Genomic DNA, 23,719 nt, shown 5'->3' on the forward strand with positions numbered 1-23,719 from the left:
GGATTTGTCAAGGTCACAGCCACAGCCTGTGTCAGACACACACTGGGACCAGAACAGCTGAAGCCTCTTGTGGACCTGGCCATTTCATTGCCCCGTGTCCTCACAGCCCGAGGAGGAGGAGGAGGGCTGGATGAGCAGATCCTCAGCGTATGCACTGTGTCTTGCTGCACAGCCAGCTCTCCTGGGCAGACCTCACTCTCCCAGTTCCTAACTGGGGGTGGAAGCAGCAAAACAGATATTTCTAGTTTGTCTGAAGGACAGTATGCTACGAGAAAAAAATATTAAAATACAATTTAATAGTTCAGGGGGGTTTTCTTGAGCACATAGTTACTCCTGGCTATTTATAGCACTGTCATTTAAATATCCCAGAAGATCCCGTCATCAGGTTTTTTCACGATTCCTTTGAAGAACAAACCCATACTTGTTTGAACAAGTCACATCATGGTAATTGTTTTTCTACGCTCTCCACCCACACAAGCCTGGGAGTGATTTTCATTTGAGAGCTTCAGCAGAGGAGCAGCCAACCGAGGAGCCGCTGTTGCAAGGCACAAAGGATTCACACCTGAAAATCCTAACTCCAGTAGCGGGGAAGGCATTTCACTGCTCTGAGAGGGACCCAGCACTGCACAGCTGCAGGAGGGCGGCTTTGGCCGTTAGTTCTGTGACACAGGTGACTCATCTATCACCTCAGAGCTGTTTGAGTTCAGGTGTTCTGTCTCCTGTCCTCAGAGGGGTCTGAGGGAGCACGGATACATGAAACGCATTTGGTAATGGCATAAGTGACCAGGCAGAATCCAATCCTATGACAGGACCTAAGGGAACAGGTATCACCCATCTCACCTGGGACAGTGCTGGGGCACCTTCACCAACAGCTCTGAGCCATCCTGGGGTCAGCCATGAACAACTTTCTTTCTTTTCCTCCTTGTGCAGTTTTTAGCTCCAGAACAGAATTCATACCCTAAGATAAGTAAGTTCTGCATTTTTACTTTATTATTTTCCTTTGTAAAATATTTCAGCCGCATCAGCTGGGCAGGGGTTTTGAAGCTGTTTCCTTAGACAGAATTGCCCGCTCCAATGGTGCAATTTTCCCCTAAATACAGTTTTTCCAACTGCATACATAACTGAAATAAAACTTTCCTTTCATTCCCTCCCTGTGGCTACAGTGTATTTGTGATCTCAAGTAGCAAGGAGGCTTGACTGTCCAAAAGAGGAACTTTAGGAATGTTTTTGGCAGCAGTGATTGAGCAGGTGCTGCTCAGGGGCTGGCTCCTGCCTGGCTCCCACTCCAGGTCCAACTCAGAACTACGGAACATTTCCTCTGAAGTAAAGAAAATGAAATTTAACAGTTCGCACGCTGCTGCTCTTCCACTCGTGCAGCCCCAGCTGGCACCAGGAGCACGACGGGAATCACCTGTCCAGGTGTCTGCAGGTCTGTCTGTTCACCGTGCAGGAACAGTAAGATGTCTCAGAAGAAGTCAATGCAGTCACACTTTAATGTGTCTTTACATCCTTTTACGATTCACAAAGCCAGAATATAAGTACTTATACATTTTTAATGGGAAAGTAATGTATCCCCCTAAAAGAAAAATAGATGTGATTAATCTTTTGTCAGAGAAGTTGCCTGACAGCTGAAACCTCAAGCTTCTAGGCTAAAAAAGCTCAAATAGACAAATTATACTGAATTGTTCTTTAAAGACCAAGCAGCTGTTTTATTACAATATTAAATTTACATTTTAAAAAGAAATATTCTGATTTATTATTCAGTTATGATAATCTTATTGAAGTGACATGAAATTCATGACAATGGGCTTTCTTCTTCCTCAGTCACCGCAGGCAATCTTAGATCTGTGCAGGATCTCACACCCAGAGCAGCACCAGTCTGGGAACACAAACCCCAGACACTGGATTTTAACTGGAATCTTAATTTTCCCCAGAAAAAGTGGGGGGTTGGGTCTGGGACTGGGCCGGATCCCTTGGTTCAGCCCCAAAAAACCCACCCAAACTTGTCCCAACAGAGAGAGGACATCGGCGTACACCACCTTCACCCCGCAGCGCCTGGGAATGACCTTCAAACAACTGGGAGCAGGTTGAATTTACATTTTACTTCAAAAAAAAGGGGGAAGTACATACATGAGGGGAGAATGGGGTGAACAATAATTATCTGAAACCAGGTTTCCACCATTCTGACCCACAGCTCCCACCGGCGCTGGGACGAGCGGGGTCTCCAGGCTCACACGCTCGGTTTTACGGCATGACTAGGACTGGGATCACGGAAACCCTTTGGAAGTCGAGGCCGGATGGAAGCAGTGAGATCATACACGGGGTGAGTGTGTCGTACACAGCTTCTGGTTTAAATGATGTAACGCACCAGGAGGGAGGAGGAGTAGTTAACAGTTACTAACACTAGAATAATCAAATTTGTATGTTATACATATACAGCAACTAACTGCTTTACAAAAAAAGCAAAATAATACAATATATTGTCACATGTATTTACAGTGTAGTAAATATACTTTTCTGTCAAATTTTACACAAAAACTATTTACAGGTGAATATACTGCATAAAAAAAAAGGTGGGACCAACACTCTGAGTGACTGTCTGTGGTTTGTTGCATAACAATAGGACGTGCTTTGTGACATCGGAAAAAATTAACCTTAGAATGAAACAGAAGAAGCCCTAAAACCTACAACCCGGGTCAGAGCCAGCCCCGGCACGCGCCGGGGGCTCAGCCCACGAGACTCAGTGAAACGTTCCCTGTCCTGGGAAACCTCATGCACAGTAAAGCAGAAACATCGGCATCATTACAGGTAGGTTATGCACTATTCAAATACTACTGCGTTATCTTTAAGTCAGGGAAAATACAAACACAAACAGAATGTTAATTGTCTTTACAGTACTGAGCTGTGGTCAGTGCGGGCCGGGAACGGGCTCTGAGCCAGGGGGGGGTCACACATGCTCCCCAGGAGGGCATTACATGGTCCACGTGTTCCAACTGGATTTTTCTGAATCTTTTCATGTCAGAGCACAGGGACTCTGGGGCTGCAGCTCCAGCCCTGCAGCAGAGCCTGGAGCAGCAGCCACTACCAGCAGCCCGCGGGCTGTCTGGAGTGCAGCGGCATTGGGGACCCTGGGATGGGGCTCCTGCGTGTCAGGTCAGGGCTCACACCCACACTGTCACCAGCAACAACCTGCTGGTCACCAGAGAACAGAGCAGCAGGTGGAGAAAGGATGGAGCAGCCCGGGATGGGAGCAGCGCTCCCAGGGATGGAATGGGCAGGGTGGAGAGTGCTCAAACGGGGAAAGAACAAAGGAAGGAGGACGTGAGAAAGAAAAAGAGGCAAATCCCAGCAGCGGCTGCTGGAGGGAGCGGGAGAGCGATGCAGTGACAGTAAGGCACTCAACAACTAATTACTGATGGGAGTTTAATCATTACACAAAGGCCATGGTTCCCTAGGAGCCAAGCACGAGCTTCCCAAGCACCAGTACTAGAAGACAATGTCCCTGTCTCTTGGGGCACACACAATCCCAAATTAAACCTTGGCCATCAGCAGTCCTTACACCCCAATTCCACCCCCATTACCTGGCACAGGTGTCTGACACCCCTGCTCTGCCAGGGCCCAGGCCCTCTCAATGAATCTCTCATACAGGGAAAACTCCAACCGACTCCCTCTTTCCAGGAAAAGAGGAAATTCAGTTTTGTTCACTGACTTTATGAAGAGACGAGTTTTTCAGCTGGGACTGAGAGCCTGGAGTAGTTCTCACAGGGAAGGTGACTTTCATCCCTGTCCCCTCTGCTCTCACATCTCTGTGCTGCAGAGAACACATCAGTTCTGATGGAGGGACACTTCTGACATGGGCAATGCACAACACTGAAGGGCTCGCTCTCTGCCCAAACAAAATCAGTTGGGCAGTTCCTGTTTGCAGACCTGCTCATACGACAAACAACTGAAAACAGCACACCACCTTTACAAGAGATTCTTGTTTTCCTCCCACCTCCAAATCCTCAGGCTTCTACAATTCCTTGTCCTCAGCAAAACGGGAAGGGCTGGAACCAGCTCGACTGGGCACAACCCAGTGCAAAAACCCCAGTGACACCAGGGGTGGCTCCTCACAATCTGAGTTGTGGGATGACAATGGTTTCTAACCTGGGGACCCCAAAGCCAAGGCTTGAGCCCCTGCTCTGTCCCTGAGCCGAGCTCAGCCTCACGGCCCTGCTCGGACCCCACTCTGTGTCACCAGTGACCATGTTCCTGCCCTGGCGCCTGCACCACCCGAGTGAGGGGATTTGGTTAATTGCACCAGTTCATCTTTCTAACCTGTTTATTCCATGACTGCTAATTCTAAGTTTTCCTCTTGTTTTGGCAAACTATTTGCATATGAAGTTTGTGTTCATGGTTTTTCCAGGACTGTAAACAAATTAAAGAAATTGTTATTTTATGAATCAATACAATAAAGGTATTTTTATTTACATAAATGTTACATTGTTACTGTGTGGATACATGGGAATTATGTGCTATAGCAATAAAATCGGAACCCTTAATTGTACCATTCTCTAATAATTTAGCTGTGAAGTTCGATTTACTGAAAGCCACTAACGATTGCACTGGAGGACTAGCTTTTACCTAATGGATATACTTTTTTTTTTCCTTTAAAGCCACTGAAGGATTGTTAATTCCTACCACAGCAGAGGGATCTGAAACTGGGAAGCGGATCTGGTTCTGAGCAGGAGCTGTGTGAGCCCCCAGGGACGCAGCCCCTGCCTGAACTCAGCCCAAACTCAGCCACCCTGCACGTGCCCGCGGGGCAGCGGCACCCACAGCGGGACCAGCAGCAGCCCCCGTGCCAGCACTGGGCCCCACGGCAGCACCAGCACCGCCCCCTCCCCTGCCAGCACGGCGGCGCTGCGCGTCCCCAGGCGCCAGTGCCGACTGCCACCCGCAGCCCTGACAGTGACAGCACCTCAGGCTTGTGTGACCCCCGCAGGACCCCGAACCCGCCCCGGGAGGTGACTCTGCCAGACGGCCCTGGGACTGGACACAGTGTCAGTTAATTTAAATTCATGTACCTTGAGCAATGTGGCTGTTTCTGTCCCTGCTCGGGTAGCACAGGGGCAGCTTTGCCACATACTATCCCCCAGAGCTGGGATGAATCTACTCCATTTCCCCTCCATTCCCTACTGGATATTCTGCCAGGAGCTCTGGAAGGTGTGCATTGTTGGGAAGGGCAGAACTAAAGCAGGTGCTACAATGACAGCCCAAGGGTCAGTTCCCAGGGATTTTCCCCTGTACAACCTCCTCAGGGCAGATAAAGTACAGCAAAACAAAAAAAAAAAAAAGCTTGGGGAAAAAAGCCAGTTTGTCCAGTCTGGTCCATGTACAGTCCAAGCGTGTGAAGCCTGGTCTGGGGAATGAGGGACTCCTGCAGCCTCCTTTTCCTCTCCCCTTTATTGCTAATTACCTGAAATTTAACCTAATCACCACTTCTGTTAAGCGCCTTGTACTGCAGCTATCATGAACTTCTCAGTGTGGTAAAAAAAAGTACACAGCTAAAATCTTACAGGTTTGGATTAAAACCAGGATTAGAGAAACTTCCCCGGCTCAGGAAGCCACTACCTTGAGGTGTGCAAACAGGGTTAAGGATCAACACTTCCCTTAGCAGGAACACCCGAGGCCAGAACAGACACACGGCGGGGCTGGGAAATGGCTTTGGATTCAGACAAGACGCGGCTTTGCAGCGCTACAGAACTCCAACCTCCCCCGGGGCACACGCGTGGTTCTGGAACACCGGCTGAAACCGAACACGGGGGGATGAAGGCGTTAACTCAGGCAGTGGGTCAGGAGTTGATCATCTGGCAACGCGGCTGGCGGGATGGGAACTGTACAGATCAAGTGCAGCATCACACCCGGTGGAGGGCCCTTCGCGAGGGGCCGCGCGTGTCAGTCAGGTCCAAAAATAAAAAATAAAATTAAAAAGCGACAATCACACGATCTTTTTGATGCTGTGACGCTTGAAGCTGCCGGCGCTTCGCTGCTTCTGCACTTGGCTGGCGGAGCCGTGGCGCATCCTCCCGCTGTTGGCGTGGCCGGCGGTGGGCGAGAGCTCCACGTTCTCCTTGTCGATCCCTGCGGAGACACAGGGGCTGCGCTGAGTCCCGCTGCCGGCAGCCCCCAGCCGCCCCAGCCGCGGGAATGCCGGAGGGGCGGGTCCCAGAGGGGGGCCGGACCCCGCCGAGCTCCGCCCGCCCGGCACCGCCGGGACGTGTTTGAAAAGAATCAAATACGATTTGTGGCAGGTAAGGGCTGCTGAGCCGCTCGCTCCTGCCCTCGAGCCTGTGGAGCCAGCAGAGAGCAAAGGGAGAGTAAAACCAAGAAAACTTGGTGTCCTGCTGAAAACGAAAGTCTGCGTAAGTGAGGGAAGGAGGAAAACGCAAAACAAACCATTAAATTCACTCTTAATGAGTAAAGAAAAAGTTTCCTAAGGAGGGTCTTGACAGGAAACAGGCACAGAGGAGGTGAGGCTGGGACAAGGTCCTGCAGAGCAAAACTCTGTTATGCTTTGCTAAAAGTCTCCTATCAAACAAACCTCAAAACTGAAGTGCTTTAGTGAAGACCCCACTGGCATTACAGCCCTCAGCAATGGCTTCGGGCACTGTCACTGCACACCCAAAGCCCCAAGCTGAGCTTAGTGCACACGTGCTCCCGATCCATTGTTGCTCTCTACGCTGGAACTGCTGAGAGTTAACCCCCCTGCAGCAGCCTCTCTGTGTAGCTGCCACACTGTGTCTGTCTGGTGAGGATGCAAGTACAATCAGCAGCAAAAGTTGGGATGTCTGACAGCAAATACAAAGGTTAGAACAAAGTTCTGTTCCTGTAAGTGACATATCCACAATTATGTGCAAGAAATTGATTGGTGTTGGCATTAGTGAGAACAAAGAACACCCTGCAGAGGCTGCACCATCCTCTCCTTGTGTGGGTGGCAGCACAAAACCCCCAAACTACGCTGAGGACAGGGACAACCCATGGGCATGAGCAAAAAACCCTCTTCTGCAGCTTTCTCTCACTTCTCCACACAAGGCAGCAATGCAGAAGTGTGCAGCTCCTGATTTACTGCACCTCTGTCTGCTGCAGTTTAGTCCAAAGAACTCATGTCTGTTTGCCCGTGTGCCCCTGCAGCCAGAGCTGAGTCCTGGTGAATCTAGAGCTCACACCAAACAGTTCATTTTAGCTTCACACGTGCAGCAGAGTGATTTCCAGTATTAAGCATCCACTTGTCTGTTACCAGATTTATTCTCAAGGCTGTGGGTGACTTTGTCTGCTCTACCACCAGGTATTACTGGCATCCCCCAAGAAATGCACCAGCTTAGCACTTGCTGAAGCCATTCCCGTGTCAGAAACTGCTCCTCATGCCACAGCCCGGCCCTAACGCAGCTCAAGCAGCATTTCGTGCAAATATGATGAAAGAAGAAAGTACCTGGATGAGGCAGCTGCATGAAAACTGCAGACTTAGAGCAAGGCAGAGAAGCTTCACAGACACAGAATGAAAGAAATAAATGTAAGTGAATAATGTCCATGAGACAGGGACGGGGAGGGAAAGAAACAGAGATGGTGACAGACAAAACATTTATAAACAATGATCCTGCCTAGTTGTTTCCAGATGCAAGAAATGAAATTTTCATGTATCTGCAACTTAGTATTTGTAGCCATAATAAAAAAAATGCAGTTGGCTGAAAATGTTTCTTTTAACTCAGTGCTGCTGAACACGTGGCCTTCACACTGGTGTTTGAAATTTAATTTCCAAGCAAACAGTGCTCAGAGTGCCAGTGCGTTGTTTCAGACTCACTATTAACCTGAACCAGTTCCCTAGTTCCCAACTCTGTTTGTGGAGACTCTTAACCAGCCTTTGACAAAAGCCATCTGTTTGCACAGCACTTGGAAGGAATGTTTGACGAGCTGGATTAATTCCTTCCTCTCAGCTTGTAAAGAGAGGGAATGGAAAGTGGGGCAGAAGGAAGGAGGACATTTACAGAGCAAAATGCTTCTTTCCCTTGCAGAGAGCTCAATCCTGCACCATCACCTCATCCTTGGAAACGAACTGCTGGAGCTGCAACCCATGCGGTGTTCCAAATGGAAAGGTGCTGCCCAAATGTCCTTCTACACTGACAGCAAGGTCTGCTCCCAAAGAAACCCCTGTCCCCAAATCATTCCAACAGCCCTGCCTTACCCCTGCTGCTCCTCTGCACCCTGAACAAACCATCCCAGTGCTTGTGAGCCAGGGCAGATTCCTGCACAGAGCCAAGCCCAGCCAGCAACACCTCTGTAAAGGCTATCCCTCAGTACAAGGGGGTTTTGGCCTTCCATCAAGGTTAGAAATGAGGCAGAAATAAAAGGTTGGTTGATGTGAGTATTCAGAACTGCAGAAGTTAAATCATCACTGAAGAAATATCCCACAGTATAATATTTATTTAAAAAGTAAAGTATTTCCTCAATATATGAGCCACCCCTCCCAAGCCACTACATGAGTCTTCATGTAGGTTTCTTTGATATAAATTCTGTTTTCTTCCTATATTTAATTTCTCTGGCTTGTGCTGCTGTACTGAATAACTCTTTACTCATTTTCACCCTGCAAATCTTTGCTGTTTAATTTCACCTCCGCATTCCCCTGCAATTCCCTTCTCCCATGCCAGAAGCTGGGTATTTTTATCCATTTACTGCCTCTGATGACTGTACTTTTTCTGCACACCCTTACTTCACCATCAGCATATTTCTGGCAATACAACAGTCTAAAGGACCCACATGAACTCTTTTTTCCTGGAAGGCACAGCCCGACCCCAGCGCAATGCCCGTGTGAGCACTGGCCTTGGATCACACAGGCAACTGGAGCAGTGTCAGCCCACACCAGTCTGCTGGGCACTGAGGGATTATTCTTCTCAACATGTGCTACACCTTGCAGTGCCCAGATCAGCCTTTTCTCCTAGCAAATTACCTTGACTGTATGTTTATATTTATTAGTTTTTCAAGCTCTCACTGCTGCACATGTTCCACATGAAGGTGCTGCTGAAGATGCCCTTAATGTTCTTCCCTTCACATGGAGCGACCCAGGAGACAGCTTTTGTGATGGATAAAATCCAGGATCTGAACCAATAGGGTAATAGCTCAGGAACAGTTTAGTATTCATTTGACTCCACAATGCACCAATGTTTGATGCATAAACACATCCAAAGAGCCAACGAGCCTCCTAAACCAGGAAATTCCCACATTTCCCCCACCCAGGTGGTACCAGAACAGGCACTGACCTGGAGAGTGCTGGGAAGTGGCAAGTGAGGTCATGGAGTTGGAGAGGTTGAGGTTTGCAGTGATGCTGAGCTGGCTCTGCACCGCCGGAGGATATGGAGATGTGGGGGTCAGGAGAGATTCTTCACTGGTTTCCTCATCAATTCCAGGCAAATACGTGTCAATCAAGGCATCAAGGAACTTCACTATGAGCTCAGCATAGTCTGGGATTTGGGTTTGCTGTGGGAGATGGGGGGAAAATAGATTGTTTTTTCCTTTGTACTTTCCTGTCAGTTTGAGCTTTGCTCCAGAGCTCACCCTCAAGTCCCACTGCTTCACCTGCAAATTTTTAAGAGCATTTGATGTATCTGTAATTACAAACTGACTTGAGTGATCTTGTCCAGACCAATCTAAATGTACACACTGCAGACCAGGCGTCAGTGTGACCCCAGTGCGTGGGAGCCCAGAGGCAGCAAGAGGGGCTGCAGAGCCCCTGCCCCAGCCCCACACCTGGGCCACTTCCCTTGGGATGGCCGGACACATGGGCAGTGCTCCACTGCCTCTGCTCCAACACAAAATTTAGCCTCGTGGAATCATCACTTATCAAATTAACCCCCTACCCTGTAAGATACATGTAATAAAGTGACCCTGGGAGCAGGAAAGTTGCACTTACACACCTGGCTGCTTTTACCCCGCTGTGGTAACTTATCTATCCCAGCACCTGCTGCAGGCCCAGGGCTGAGTTTAGTCCTAGAGGTGCCCCTGACATTCTCTGTTCATTCATAAGTGAGTGGTGCTCCTTATGAGCATCTTTCCTGCAGAACCAATGTGCCCCAGAAAGGCCAGTCCAGACCCCCACAGAGCTCTTACCTTGGAGAAGGGGCCAGCAAACCTCCACAGCCCATTGAATCCAAAACCTGCAACAACAAATGGAATACCACCATAAAAGCCCAGCTCTCACCTGACAGAGCCGCCAGAGAGTGCTCCCAGTACAGCACTACTTAAAAAAAAAAAAAAAAGATAAAATATTTACTCTGTAGATAGGACGTTTGGTATTGGGGTGGAGACTCCTCATGGTACACAACACTCTGCACAATCCCATGAATTGGATTCAACAAGTTTGGATCCTGGCACAGCGATAAAAGGGTATTGATCTTGGAATCCAATAAATTATGCCTGAGGAAAGGAGAAGTGGCTTAGTTTTTGGTCATTAAATAAAATAAACCTGCAGTTCCCAAGTGACTTTAGCAAACAGCAGTTCAGGTGGGATTTTCATCTCCCCAGTGATTTCAGAACACAATTCCTAACTCTGTTCCATGACAACTCTGATGATGTGCTCAGGTCAGTTGTGAATGCCTGTTCACCTTGACTTCTGACAGCTGGGTTTCCTTTACACACATTCACTCCAGCAAAACTACAACAGGTGTCTAAAGAAACACCCAAAGAGCCCCTGCACTAGGTTTTAAATCAGCTTTGAAACACTCGGGACAAATTAAAATCAACCAGCATGGACAGACTGCAGCTTGTAACCTCCACACAAGCAAGTGCCTCGTAGATGCTTGTCCTGGACCAGAGACCTCTAAAGAAGAGCCAGGTACAGAGTTAATGTAACCAGAACTTCAGGTACTCACACAACAGGAAAGACCTTTGGGAAGACAACACTGGCTTCTGCTAAATACTCGTAGAGGATGCGCTGGTCGAACTCGTCCGTGGTGTATTTCACCAGCGTGGCCTGGCAGGGAAGGAGCCGTTAGTTCACCTGGGTGGTTGCAGCCTTTGCTTAAAGGTTTTAAGCTTTAAAGGGTTTAAGATTTCTGACTAGCAGAAAGCAGCATTACAAAAGATTGATTTATGTCTCTATTGAGAAACAACAGAACCAATTGGCAACAACTAGTATTTTGGCAATAAATGTATCTGGTCAGTTTTTTACACAACTGAGTCTTTCTGAATCGTACCTGGAGTGGGAACTGCAGTGGTACAGCTGAAGAAAGTGCTATCAGACTGCACCTCTATTACTAGTTAATGACTTTTAAACTGAATTATGCTGGGATTCCAATAACGCTCATTTCTTTTAAACTATAATATATCAATAACCTTTTATTATACAAAATAGCGTGTCATAAAACTCAGGCAGGAAACACTCCAAGGAACGTGTTTGTTTTGCTGGGAGATAAAAGAACATCAGAAAATAGCAAACAACACACAGAAGAAAGCTTACAAGAACTGTAAGCAGCAGTGCTTGAATTTTTGGGTCAGTCAGAACTTCTTCATCCAGGAGGACGTTTGACTCGGAAACGGAAACTTTCCGGAGGTGTGGGTGTTGCTGTGGTGATATTCTCTGGGTTTCTGCCAGATAAAAAAGAGCAACTCATCCAGAGCAAAATAAACCCAAAGCAAGACAGAATCAGGTTCTGCACAACAGAGTCAGTCATGTGCAAACCTCGGCATTCACCAGCCTTGTCACAAAGGTCAAAGCAACGACTGCGCTGTAATGCAGCAGCACTGGACCACTACATGGGATGTGTTATCGGATGGCAAACAAAAACCCCAATTTCCTCTTCAGTGAAATACAGGCCCAGGGGTGTAAGTACCAAATTCGGGGTCAGGCAGATACAAGAGAAGAACCCTGGTCTTGCATTGCAATTGGGGGTGGGGGCACAGGAAGCAGATGGGGGAGAAGATGAAGAGAGGCATTCCAGGCATCAGCTCACATTCCATCTCCTGCAGGAATTTGCAGCTGGGGCTTATTAACTTATAGAAAGCCAAATGCTATTTATTTCATTGCACTCCTGTATGCAGTCCTTTAGAGCTGCCCCTGATTCTGCACCTGTAAACTGAGCAGCTCCAATGCAGCTGCCAGAGATATGAAGGCTGCACCCTGCAAAAGCCATTGCTAAGAAAGGTGCTTCTCCCTCACCATGGAGTAACCTTGGTAAATGAACACTGAATTTAGAAATAGTCCTTTGTATAGATATACAAAGCGTTTATAATTAGTATTATTCTTAAAATGTTAGTCCTGTGTCTCACCCATTTCATAATCATTTTCGGCTACTCTCCTCATTTTGGGAGGCGTTGTGATTCCAGATTCCATGTCTTGCCTTTTAGGAGCCTTTGTGTCCGATATCAAATGGTCAAAACTTTTCCTTGTACCTAAAAACAATTTATCAGGCAATTAAAAACATTAAACCTAAATCCATATTCTAACTTCTTCTGATTTTCTGGCCAAGCTACTCCCCTATCTACCATGTGTTGACAGGAATTTGGGGACCTTTTCACCATTTTCAGGGATGGGACAGAAAATACGATCACACCATGCCGCTCTCCATCACAGCTTCCAAAGTGCTTCACAATACACAGGAGGGAGCATGCAATTAGTCAGGGGGGCATGCCATGGACTCCTGGCCCCCACACACGGAATACACATGCCAGGACGTGGTTACTGAAAAGGAAGCAGGAAAGGGCTGGAATGAAGGAAATGCCCCTCTTCTTCCACCTGTGTAATGCCAAAGGGCTTCCACAAGTTCTGGAAAGCAACTCAGCTCGTTCCTCTGATACACGAGTTTGTTGTAAACATGATGCACTGAGAAGCCATGAGTAAAAATCAGATTGTTTACACACATCTGCCGTGTTCTGGGACCATCTCCTCCAGCCCCAACCACAGCACTCAGTGGAGCAGCTAAAGATCCACTTCCTGGGTTTGCTGGAAAGGGCTGGGAGCACAAAACTGGCACTAGTAATCTTCAGCATCTGGAATATCTTTTTTTGTCCACTTCAACATGCACATTTTGAGCATTGCTCTCGCTCCCCCCTCATAACCAAAAGTCCTCTTTAACTGTCCAGTGCCCTGAAATTTGCATTTTGCAGAAACTGCACTTATTCCTCTGAATGAGGAATAAGCCCTTAAAGTCATAACTAAAACAATTTTTCTCCAGTAACGCTTCCCAGGGTATTCTGTAGACAGACCAATAAATTAGTTATGTTAATAACCTAGAAGCTTTTTAGTGTTGGCTTGTGAAGGCTGCCCCATGTCCAAGCTCATGGATTTCCGGGTGCGAGGGCTGATCTGTCCCACTGTTGGGTAACTGGCAGCCAGGTGTCTGTCTGACCCCTTGGGGGATGACCAGGGCTGGTTTTCCTTTAGTGTCCTGCAAGTGCAGAGAAATTCAATTAAGAAAATCTTAAAACCGTGCTATTTAGGCAGAGGTTTTCCAAACAGCCAAACTATCCTTTCTTAAACCCATCTTTCCTACCAGGTTAATCTCCCCAAAATAAATATTGAGAAATAGTAATTACTTTGCTTGCAAAGATGTCTGAGCTAGTGGAAACAAACAATCTGATGTGAATGTGATGCTGAAGAGATAAAAAAATAAAGCAATGAAAAGAACACAAGCAAATCAGCCTATGGGGCAAGATGAAACATATTTAGTAATCAGCTACTCCAATCTCAATGCTAAAAAGAGAGATCCTGAGTGAAGTGCTTCCTGTTGAGGACACAGGCTCTCCATGGCACTTCCAGTTGATTTCCTGGCTGATCTCTCTGGCTGCACACAGGCTGTAACAAGGTGTCAAGGTTTCCCAGTGACACAGACAAGTATATGCCCTGGAGCTCTTAAAAGGACAAACAAAATGTTCTTCTAAAATATAAATGAGATTAAATCAGGTCTTGTAGAAAGATTTAGCAAAAGGTTTAACAGCCTCCAGAGCAGTTAAGGTCTGAAAATTAGATCAGTACAAATTCTACATCCAAATTTCTCTGTGACTCCTGATCCCAGTGTAAGGAGCAAACTGCTCATCACAGCCCATGGACTCAGTGCCATCAGTGGGGTTCAGTTCCCAGCACACCACAGATCACTTACTAAAGGAAACAGGCTTTGCAATGTGGGTAACTCATCTAAAAGTGAGACAACCAACCTATAGCTAGTGTCACTGTGATGGATGGGGTATGTATCCATAGGAACATTTTCCATTGAGACGTCTGTCAGCAAGAGACTCTTCCTGTGCTTGAGGCTGCAGCGGCTCCGCACCTCCTCGGACACCGTCAGCAGGGCTGCAGAGCCAAACAAAGGGAGAGGAAGCTTTCCACAGCAGGAATGCAGTGAACAACAGAAACAATATTCCATCCATTTGCATTTTTTGCATACATCAGTGTTCATTTACATCAACACCACTGAGCTGCAGTTACACCTTAGGAAATGTACAGATTAAAAGCAGGTTGTTTAAAAAGAATTATGTTCCCCATCCAGTTACAATGACAAGATTTACACATTTGCCCTCACATGGTCACAATTTTTATGTCCAGATCACTAGAAACCTGAAGCTCTCAGGCACACACTGGAGTATTTACACCAAGAAACCTCCAGCCTTCCTGAAGAAGTCCCAAAGCTGCAGAGGAGGTGCTGTGCTGGCAGAGCCCTCAGTTCCCAAAAAACCTTCCTGATGTGCCCACCCTGCCCACACTCCTGTCCACCAGTTACAAGTTTTCTTTGTGCTGGTACAATTCTAACAACCTGAACCTGAAGGAATTCCACAATAATCCACTCCTTTTCAGTCAGCCCAGACTGGAAAGCAGGTTTGGTTCATTACCTGCCAGGTAAGCCACGCTCTGGGTATTCACCTCGAACTTGTCACAGTTCCTGTGTTTGTTAACCAGAGCAAGGAGTGTGTGCAAAATCCTCACTGTTCTTGCTACAGTGGTAGGGGAAGGATGCCTGTACCCTGAGAAACAAAAGATTGTATTTAACTTTTCAATCCGTATTTATGAAGCACTAATATTCTGAAAGCATTTACAAATATTTTCCAGCACATCCTCAGACATTCCATCTCAAGGGTAAGAGAGCACAGTGCTACCAGAAATGGCACATTTAAGACTAATGCTTTCTGTCCCTCCCCTCAAAGCTGCATCATTTCAAATGTCTGTAAATACATTGTTATCTTGCAAATCAGTATGCTAAAAAAATTGGTGAGCCTGAGCACAAGCAAAGAGACACATTCTTGGAGGAAGAAGTAAAAGAGTGCAGCAAATGAAGGTCTGCACCCTGTGACAGTTCGTAACTTTCAGCAGCAGCACTAAAGACCTTCACAGAAGACTATAAAGGAAACCTTGCAAAGTCCTTTAATCCAAGACTGTTTAAATCTGTATCTACTCTGTAATCCAAATTACTTAAAATCCACCACCCAGTTTGGCCCCTTTATCCCTTGACTTGTTTTTATTCCTCAAGTACAAGTGCTCATCTCAAAGAGCAGTATGAAGTCCTACCTTTCAGGAGATGTCCCACTAGTGCAAAGTTAAAGTTGGAGTTGAAATTCAGCCCAACAAAATGATCCATCTGCTTGCAGTGCCATTCGAGCGGTCTCCTGATCTCCATGAACACTTCTTCTGGGCTCTGACCCACAAAGATAAAATACAAGAGCACCTCACTGAAAGTTACTCAGTATATCTCAAGTTTGTTGAGATTTTTGTTTAAGTGACAGAACAGTTCTTTTAAGAGGTTACAGGAAAATATCAAACACTTTCTCACAGATCACACCTGGACATTTCTGCTCCAGTTTCGAACAGAATAATGACAGCTTCTCTCCACATCTTTGTCTGTGGATACCACCCAAGTGAAACAATTTCTAATGTAATCTTCAGGTTTAGTTGCTTAATGAGCGTTCACAAGGACAAAGTTGGGCTTTTTCCCCTTTTCTATCAGCTCTGACTGCTGCCATGAGTGCAGGCTGCGGGCTCACCTTGTCGTTGAACACACGCAGGCTGTCCAGGGTGTGCAGGTTCTGCTCCAGCAGGGCTGTTCCTGCTGAGTACAGATTCACCTCATCCAGCTGCAGCACAGCCATGGCTACCCAGAACAGAGCCTTGTGCATAGGGGAGTCCTGGGGGGAGAGAAAGAGCCACCATTTCACTTGGGAGTCAGTTCCTGCGGGTGAAAGACAACCAGGACAGAGGGGAGGGTTTGTCCCGCTCGTAGCAGGTTCTGTCCTCAGCCACAGCCATTCCAAGGAAACAGGTGCTCATTTGGACCTGTTAATGCACTTCACAGGTGAACAGTAGAAAGGAAATTAATTTCAAGCCTTGTTTGCACCTCCCAAGTCATTCTTCCTCTCCTACATCCCTTGCCTGCCCACAGAGTGTCAGACCCACATTGCCCTGTGCCAGCCTGACCAGAAATGGGTCTGTTGTTCTCAGTCTGAACACGGACTGCAGCTCTGCACACAGACCTGCCCAGGCACTTCCTCGTCAAAATCAGAACTACACACAAGAGGAACTGGCGTTCAACACATCCTGGGTCTCCTGAGCAGAGCTTTTTTGAGAACAAGTTTTATTCACCAGCAGGAGCAGCACGAGGCTCTTTGTTCCTGCTGTGCCCCCGGTGCGCTCTCAGACCGGGCAGTGACCCCGGCTGGCTGAACCAGCAGCAGTCCACACGTGGCCATTCCCCCAGCCCCGGCGTGCAGGGCACCAGCACAGACAGCTGCAGGCAGGACTGGAGCCTTGTGGAAGGAACGGGCACAGCCTGGGCACAGCCTCTGCCCAACTGCCAGGGCCCCGCTCTGGGAAGCGGAACAGAACATTCCCCAGCACTTCTCAAGCCTTTGCACTGGTCCCACAATCTGCCACACTTCCCATATGTGCTACTTCCATGCTTGAGTCACAGTGAAGTGTGAACTTCAGAAACCCCAACACTTACTTGTATTTCTGAGATTACACCCATAATCACAATTTACATTCTCTGCTTATTCTAAAAAGCCAGTTATTTACCTTGTTAAGAAGAGGCTGCAGCTTGGTGAGGGCTATAACTGTGGCTTCTATTAGAACTTGGCTATTATAATTATCAGGGCCTTTTAAACAGCTCTCAAGTCCCTTTTTGAAAAAAGAGAGTAATTAAAAATACAACCATAATTACATTTTGCTTCGTAAAAAGAAGATCAAAGCTCTGCACAATAACAGTTTTTCTCAATTATTTAAAAAGCCTGAGCTCATTCTAAACCAACTCTCAAGAATTTTTCCAAATGGAGATTTAGACAGCAGAAATAAATGCATGGCTGCACAATGTGTACCCAAACAGTCAGGCTGCAGGGGGGGCATAAGAGCTGGAGAAAAGCTCTTTATCATTTAGACACTGTTAAATTAAAGTTTGTGTCTATAAAACTCTAATAAAATGCTTAAAGGACACATGTTTAGTACATTGCTCACTTGCTATGGAACACAACCTACTTTGGAATGACTGAACATCACTGTCAAGCCAGGCACCTGCTTCAAAGTTTTCTGATATAAATCAGCTCTTTACTATACTTACTCACAACACACGAGGTTATTCACTTCCTTTGAGAAAAAGGAAGCTGTGAATCATGTGCGTGCTGGTAAATGCCTTAAGAGAAAATTTCTCATTTATTTAAATACTGACTGCTGGATCCACCTGTGTCAGGAATGTTAAACTCAATATTGAGACCTATTGACACTCTAGAAGTCACAGCAGTGATGGAACTTATTGCCACTAAGTCAATTTAAATTCAAAAGCCTGGCCTATAGAAAGTGTATTTCCAATCAGTTCTATTTAAGAATATGCTTGAAAAAACATTTATCCTAAAATTATGCCAAGTTCTATATTTGATGGGAAGATAAAGCTAAAAATAGCTACTTTATGAGTCACAAAAGAAAACAGACAGACCCATATACCTTGCTGAGAATTCGGATTATTTGTTTTATTTGTCCATGAGACACTCGTTTACTTATACAGCCAAAGACAACCAGTGCTCTTGGCTGCAGGGAGGGGTTGTACTGGAATGCAAACCTGTGAAGAAACAGAGTACACTGCATTAAACAACATATATACAACAACAAAAACAAAAATACATATAACGAAAAGCTGAAAACTCTGGGTGTACTGCACAGGCAGGGAGGGCTCAGGGTTTGAGATCTATGACTTACTTTTGAGCTAGTTCAGTCCACTGGTCCAGCCACTTGCATGTTGGAATATCCCTCATACAAGCCTAAAGAGAAAAATAGATTGTTTGAATGGATGTAACATGGAGAAGATGTATTTGTACAATTGGGAATGTGCAGAAGTTTGGCTCTCAGAAATCAGCTGTTAACTTCAGCAGGGAGGAGGCACAGCCCCAGCACCGCTGCCTGCAGAGAGGGCCAGCAGTGCCCCTGTCCCTCAGGGGTCACTCCCCTGTCCCCACACACCTCCATGATCTCCAGCAGCGCCTCGGTGACCGTCTCCAGCGAGGTCAGGGCGAAGGTCTCGCGCTCGTAGGAGCCGGGTGAGAAGGACCTGTCGCGGTAGCTGGAGCGGAACGCGATCACCGCGGCCGACTTCACTTTGCTGATCCCAAACAGCAAATAAAATTTGGGCAGAGAGAACTCAGTCAAGCTCAGCCTTAAAACTTGCTTGGTCTCCTCTGTTGAATAAAGTTGTACATATGAGATTTACACCAGTGAAATTCAAATCCACATTTCCCCCCTCTGAGGCTCCTCCCCCAGGAACACCAACAGCCAAGAGGTCCCTGCGCCCATTGCAACACTGCTCCCTTTGCTACTGCCCCGAGTCAGGCACAGCAGCTCTGCTCTCCTGCCCTGACTGCTGGAACCAGGCACAAGAAATGGATTCTAGAGTCTGCTACAGAGGAACGTGTTTAAAGATGTGGCTCTGTGAGTTCTCCTCACAGTGATTCAGAAAATGGAAATCCAGATTGTTCCTGCTCTGAAATACCAACAGAACTGGAAGTTCAAACTGCAGCAGACTCTGCCTTTGGCTCTGGCACTCACATGAAGAAAGCCACTTAAAGCAGAAGAAAATGATGGCCCTGCTCTAGCACTGAATATCTTCACAGTTCTGACCTTTCAGTTGATTTCAGTGCACTTCAAACCCACTGCGTGAGCAGGAGGCTCAGCACCCCCGTGCATCAGAGCACAGACACACAGACACCTCTGCGTGTGTGTGTGTGCACCCACTCTCCTGATGATAGGTACAGACATAAAATGAGATTTCAGATACTTAAAAAAAGGCAAGATCACATAAACGTTGAATTTTTTTTCTGCACAAAATACGGCCTGGTTTTACATTGTGCTTCTGGGGTAAGAAGTGCCAAATTGCTAATACCAATTATTTTAGGACTGCTAAAATACAACAGTAGATAAAAGACCTGTTTTAACACTGTAACTTCACAATTCCCTTATGTAATTGGTATTTTTGTTATCATGTTATGCAACCCTTCACAAGATGCACATGAGCCAGTTTTAGCACAGATGTATTTTCTCCTTTGCCTTGCCAGAAAATCACGTTACTTTCTTCTCTTTTTCTAAAACCCATTATACAAACAATTTACATTATGCACCTGCTCTGAGATATTTTTTAATTCCATACTCATTTCTTGTTGATCATATCCTCATTCTGATTTGTATTCATGCTGAACTACAACCCACTATTTTCAAACTCTCTTAATAGTTTGCAGAGAAAGACAACTCAAGTATTTGTTAAACAAATTAAGGAGCAATCAGCTTCATTGAAAATCCAAAAAAGCTCACCACTGAAGTGAAGCTGTGAACAAGTGCAAAGAGAGTGAATGATGTTGATGACGAGCCCATGAGTGGAAGCTCTGAGGGAAAGGGGCCCCGTGGCCACCAGCAGAGTCACCACGTGGAAGAGGTAGGGGAGATGTGCTGCCACGTCCAGGGAGTTGTTGAAGGAGAGCATGAGCATGTACCGTGCCAGAATGGCAATGTCATCCCACATCAGGTGCTGCTCCAGCGTGGGCGTGGGGGACAGACAGGTCTTGTCAATGATTTTACACATCCTCCCAATCACCTGAAAAGAGAGCAACCATTTTGTTCTACTCAAACGGGGAGCACAGCTCAGAATTTCAGTAAAACCCATCACCATTTAACACTGAAATTATTCTTCTGCTTGGAACCTATTTTATCGAGGGTTTTGCATTAATTGCCTGTCCTGAGTTACCAGAAAGCATCTCAGTGTCACATTAGCAAACAAGTTGAAATTATTCTATGAAAGGAAATGAAGGCAAAGAGGGAACTCACTTTGCTTGACACCAGTTTGACATTGCCAGAAGCCAATGCTACAGCTGTGTCTGCCATCACCTCAGCTTTGATGGAGCCCAAGCCCCCCGTGGCACTGGTTTTGATGAAACTGTCCAGCACTACATCCAGAAGATCTGTTATCTGACAGAGAAAAAATTCCTTTCTTACCAGTCAGATTAACTTTACTTTTCCACAGTGAACCACCCTTTACACAGCAATCATTAATTTCTTCAGCTGAAGATGCACAACTACCACAAACTGAAGCATCGCTTTTAGTGACTTGAATTCCATTACGTTTTACTCCCAATCCTTCAGAACTAGAAACTGTAATTTAGTTAGCACTATTTGTATTTTACTTCCCACATTAAAGTATAACTATTTATAAAATGCTGACCTCAGTAAGAAGAAACCTGATTTGAAGTGCAAGAAAACGTGTGTTTGTTTACAAATGCAGAACTGTACCTGTCCCAGACTCCCCCAGATCTTGGCCTGAATGGAAGGATACATCTGTTTCTCGTTGATGGTCATGGTGATGAGCTTGTCCAGGATGGCAGTGACGCGCTGGCGCTTGGCGTCGTCGTTGTGCTTGCAGAAGCGCACCAGGTTGGACAGCCAGGGGGTCATGTACTCCAGGCACAGGTGCTTCAGCTCAATGCCTGCAACAACACCCACCTCGTCACACACAGCCAGCACCGGCCTCTCTTCATAAATAACTCTTCCTCAGCGCTTTTCCTTTCAGTTTTAGTGCCCAAAATAGTTACTGTCAGAGCTGGGCAAAGAACACTGGGCGATCAGAGAAGCTTCAAAAAGGCATGGCAAAAGGAGAGGGCAGCAGAGCCAGTGAGGAAGCTCAGTTGACTAAGCTAGCTCTAAAATCTTTCTAGAGATTAGAATCTTTTCAAACTCATGGTTGGCACTAACAAGCACTGGAGTTACTTACTGGATTTGCTAAATCCTGAAATACACTCCTCCAAGAACTCCAAGGTGAGGTGTGGCTCGTTTGCTGCAAGAGTCTTACTGATAGATACAATAAAGAGTGTGTTGTTGGCAGGAATACACAGACCTGAAGTTTCCAGTAACTGGCCCTCAATCTTTAAATTAAAGGTACAGGTTAAGGCACATAGGAGATTATAGGCAGCAGACCTGTAACAAAGCAAACAATGTGATTTGTAAGAGCTTTCTTGTACTTTTGAACATATACATGTTATACACCACAGTATTGACATTTCAAACAGCAAATCAATGCTGCTGTAGTAGAAATTACATCTAAATCCTGAACTTTTTGCCTGGACTGGTTACAATTAGGAGAAAAAAAAAATTTCTTTGGAGAAATAGAAGAAATTATTCCTCCACTTGCTCTGAACAATTTCTGCTAAGGTTACAGAGTATGTTTGAAGGGCTTTTTACTGCACTTCTCAGAACAGCTTGGAGTTCCAGGAAATTCTAAATCCCTCCAGGTGTAGCTGAGCTGCTGGGAGAGAGCCTGCCCAGGGCTCAGGGGTGCCCCTGGCCAGAACCCAGCCTGGGGGAGCCTGTTCTGACACAAATCTAAGGGGTACAGCTCCCACGTTCTTAAACAAGAAGCTCAACACCATGGAAATCAAATGTACCCAATAAACACAGAGTGCAAAGGAGAAGTATTTCACTTATAAAGGGAAATTAAGCTTCCTTCATGCCTTCACTTCCTCTGACAGTGTGTGCCCTTCTTCACTTACAGAAACTCAATATTTAATTATTAAAAATTGCATTTTATGGAGCTGTGGCAAAAGAAGAATTCAAGAGAGAATTTCTAAGACTAGAGCAACCCTGGGAAGGCTCCCTGTTTGTGAGCAGAGGGGCAGTAATGCCAGAGCCCTGTACCGCAGGCTGGGGTCGGAGCTGCCCAGGTTGAGCAGGGCGATGTTGAGCAGCGTCCCGGGCACGTCCTTGGGGCGGATCTTGGTGTGCTGGGGGATGGAGTCGGGCTGGGACAGCTCCCAGCGCGTGCGGATGTGGATGATGGACCTGACGATGGCTTCACACTCCTGGTGCATGAAGGTCAGTGGGGTGCCCTGGTTGGCAATGGTCAGGGTGAACTGGTTCTCATCCACCAGGCAGATCTCCTCGATCTCGGAGGCGTAGTAGATGTCATTTAGGAACACGGTCTGGCCCAGCACCCGCGTACGCTCTGCTGATGTCACCTGCACCGCTGTCGAGCCAACCTTGGGGGGACAAGAAAAAACTGCTGCAGCACCTCCTGGTAATCACATAAAGAGAGAACAGCCTGACACTTCTACTTTTAGAAAAGATAAACAGATCAAATTTTGTACTTCCTAAAGGGGTATACTAGAAAGTTGTGATTTCTTCTCGAGACAGGGGAGGAGAATGAAGGGACAGTAAAATCATATTCCAATCCTTATACAAATGTAACAGATCACTAGGAACAGCATTAAAAGCACTTACTTTAATAGAAACTTTGGTGTCTTTATGAGCCAGTTTGAGAGCATTGTGAAACACTTTCAAGTCCTCCTCCAAAGCCAAGGTAGCTGCTGGGAGCTTCTGCTGGTCGTGTTCGATGTGCTCTGCCAGCTTCCCTGGAGAGTCTATGAAAACAAGCCTTTTGCTCCCTTTCAAACCTGTCAAGAGCCTTTCATGGTATTTGGTGTATTCTCTGACCCAAGAGTTACAGTTATAAATAAAAACTGCTGCGACATTTTCATAAGCAAAGCCTGGAAAAACTACAAACCATTTAGAAAGAAAGTCTGTTTTAAAGCGATTACTGGGGCCAGCGTGTGTGAGGTCCACCACGATTTCATATGGCTTTGCATAGTATGGCTTCAGGGTCAGCAGCACGTGGTAGATCAGCAAATCCCCATTGATCTGACCAGTCTTGAACCTGTAAGACAAGACAGACATGGCTGGGTCACATTTGAGGCCCACAGCACAAACACCTGAGTGTCCAGGCATACCAACAGCACCCACAGTCCCGTCCATGAGCCAGACTGACCCTTCTCATGGTCCTGCAAACACCCTCGGGCCACAGCGGGGACACCACACCTGCCTCTGGCAGTTCCTCACACTCCAGCCACGTTTAGTGCCCAGGATGAGGGAGCTGGGATTTAACTCAACTTCCTCCTGAAGAGCCCCACAACTTTGTAACAACCTTAGAGATTCAAATTGTATCTATATTTGTACGTGGAAAAATGTATTTATCTCAGGAGTCTTAAGAATAATCAAACATCCACACCCCAACTTTTTCAGAGGGTCTCAGGGCCACTCCAATTACTCTGTCCTGCAGCACTCTAATGCTTGGCGGGCGTTTCTAAGAATGGTCAGTCCTCTGAGGAGTACAGAGGATTTGCCTAGAAAAACAACTCTTTTCAAAAACATTCACATAATTGAGAATATTTTTTCTCACTTAAAGTTTCTCTG

At 46.4% G+C, this 23,719-nt stretch overlaps 1 protein-coding gene across 1 annotated transcript; it reads right to left on the minus strand.

Moving 5' to 3' along the window:
- Positions 1-2,082: 2,082 nt before the first annotated feature.
- On the minus strand, positions 2,083-23,203 carry LOC121663860 (neurofibromin). Its single transcript, XM_042026599.1, has 22 exons — positions 22,751-23,203; positions 22,169-22,509; positions 21,249-21,451; positions 20,771-20,964; positions 20,309-20,449; positions 19,799-20,078; positions 18,458-18,672; positions 18,197-18,258; positions 17,945-18,059; positions 17,027-17,128; positions 16,000-16,140; positions 15,527-15,653; positions 14,854-14,985; positions 14,182-14,317; positions 13,258-13,415; positions 12,298-12,420; positions 11,489-11,616; positions 10,902-11,002; positions 10,304-10,446; positions 10,141-10,187; positions 9,294-9,510; positions 2,083-6,123 (listed from the first exon to the last, which is right to left on the minus strand). Exons 1-22 carry the CDS (start codon positions 23,201-23,203, stop codon positions 5,981-5,983), a joined length of 3,702 nt encoding a protein of 1,233 aa, XP_041882533.1. The 3' UTR covers positions 2,083-5,980.
- Between the last annotated feature and the right edge of the window lie 516 nt (positions 23,204-23,719).

This window comes from Corvus kubaryi, unplaced genomic scaffold (genome assembly GCF_017639235.1).
Source record: "Corvus kubaryi isolate FWS band 111438036 unplaced genomic scaffold, C.kubaryi_AGA036_p1.0 37284, whole genome shotgun sequence".
NCBI classification, from domain to species: Eukaryota; Metazoa; Chordata; class Aves; order Passeriformes; family Corvidae; genus Corvus; species Corvus kubaryi.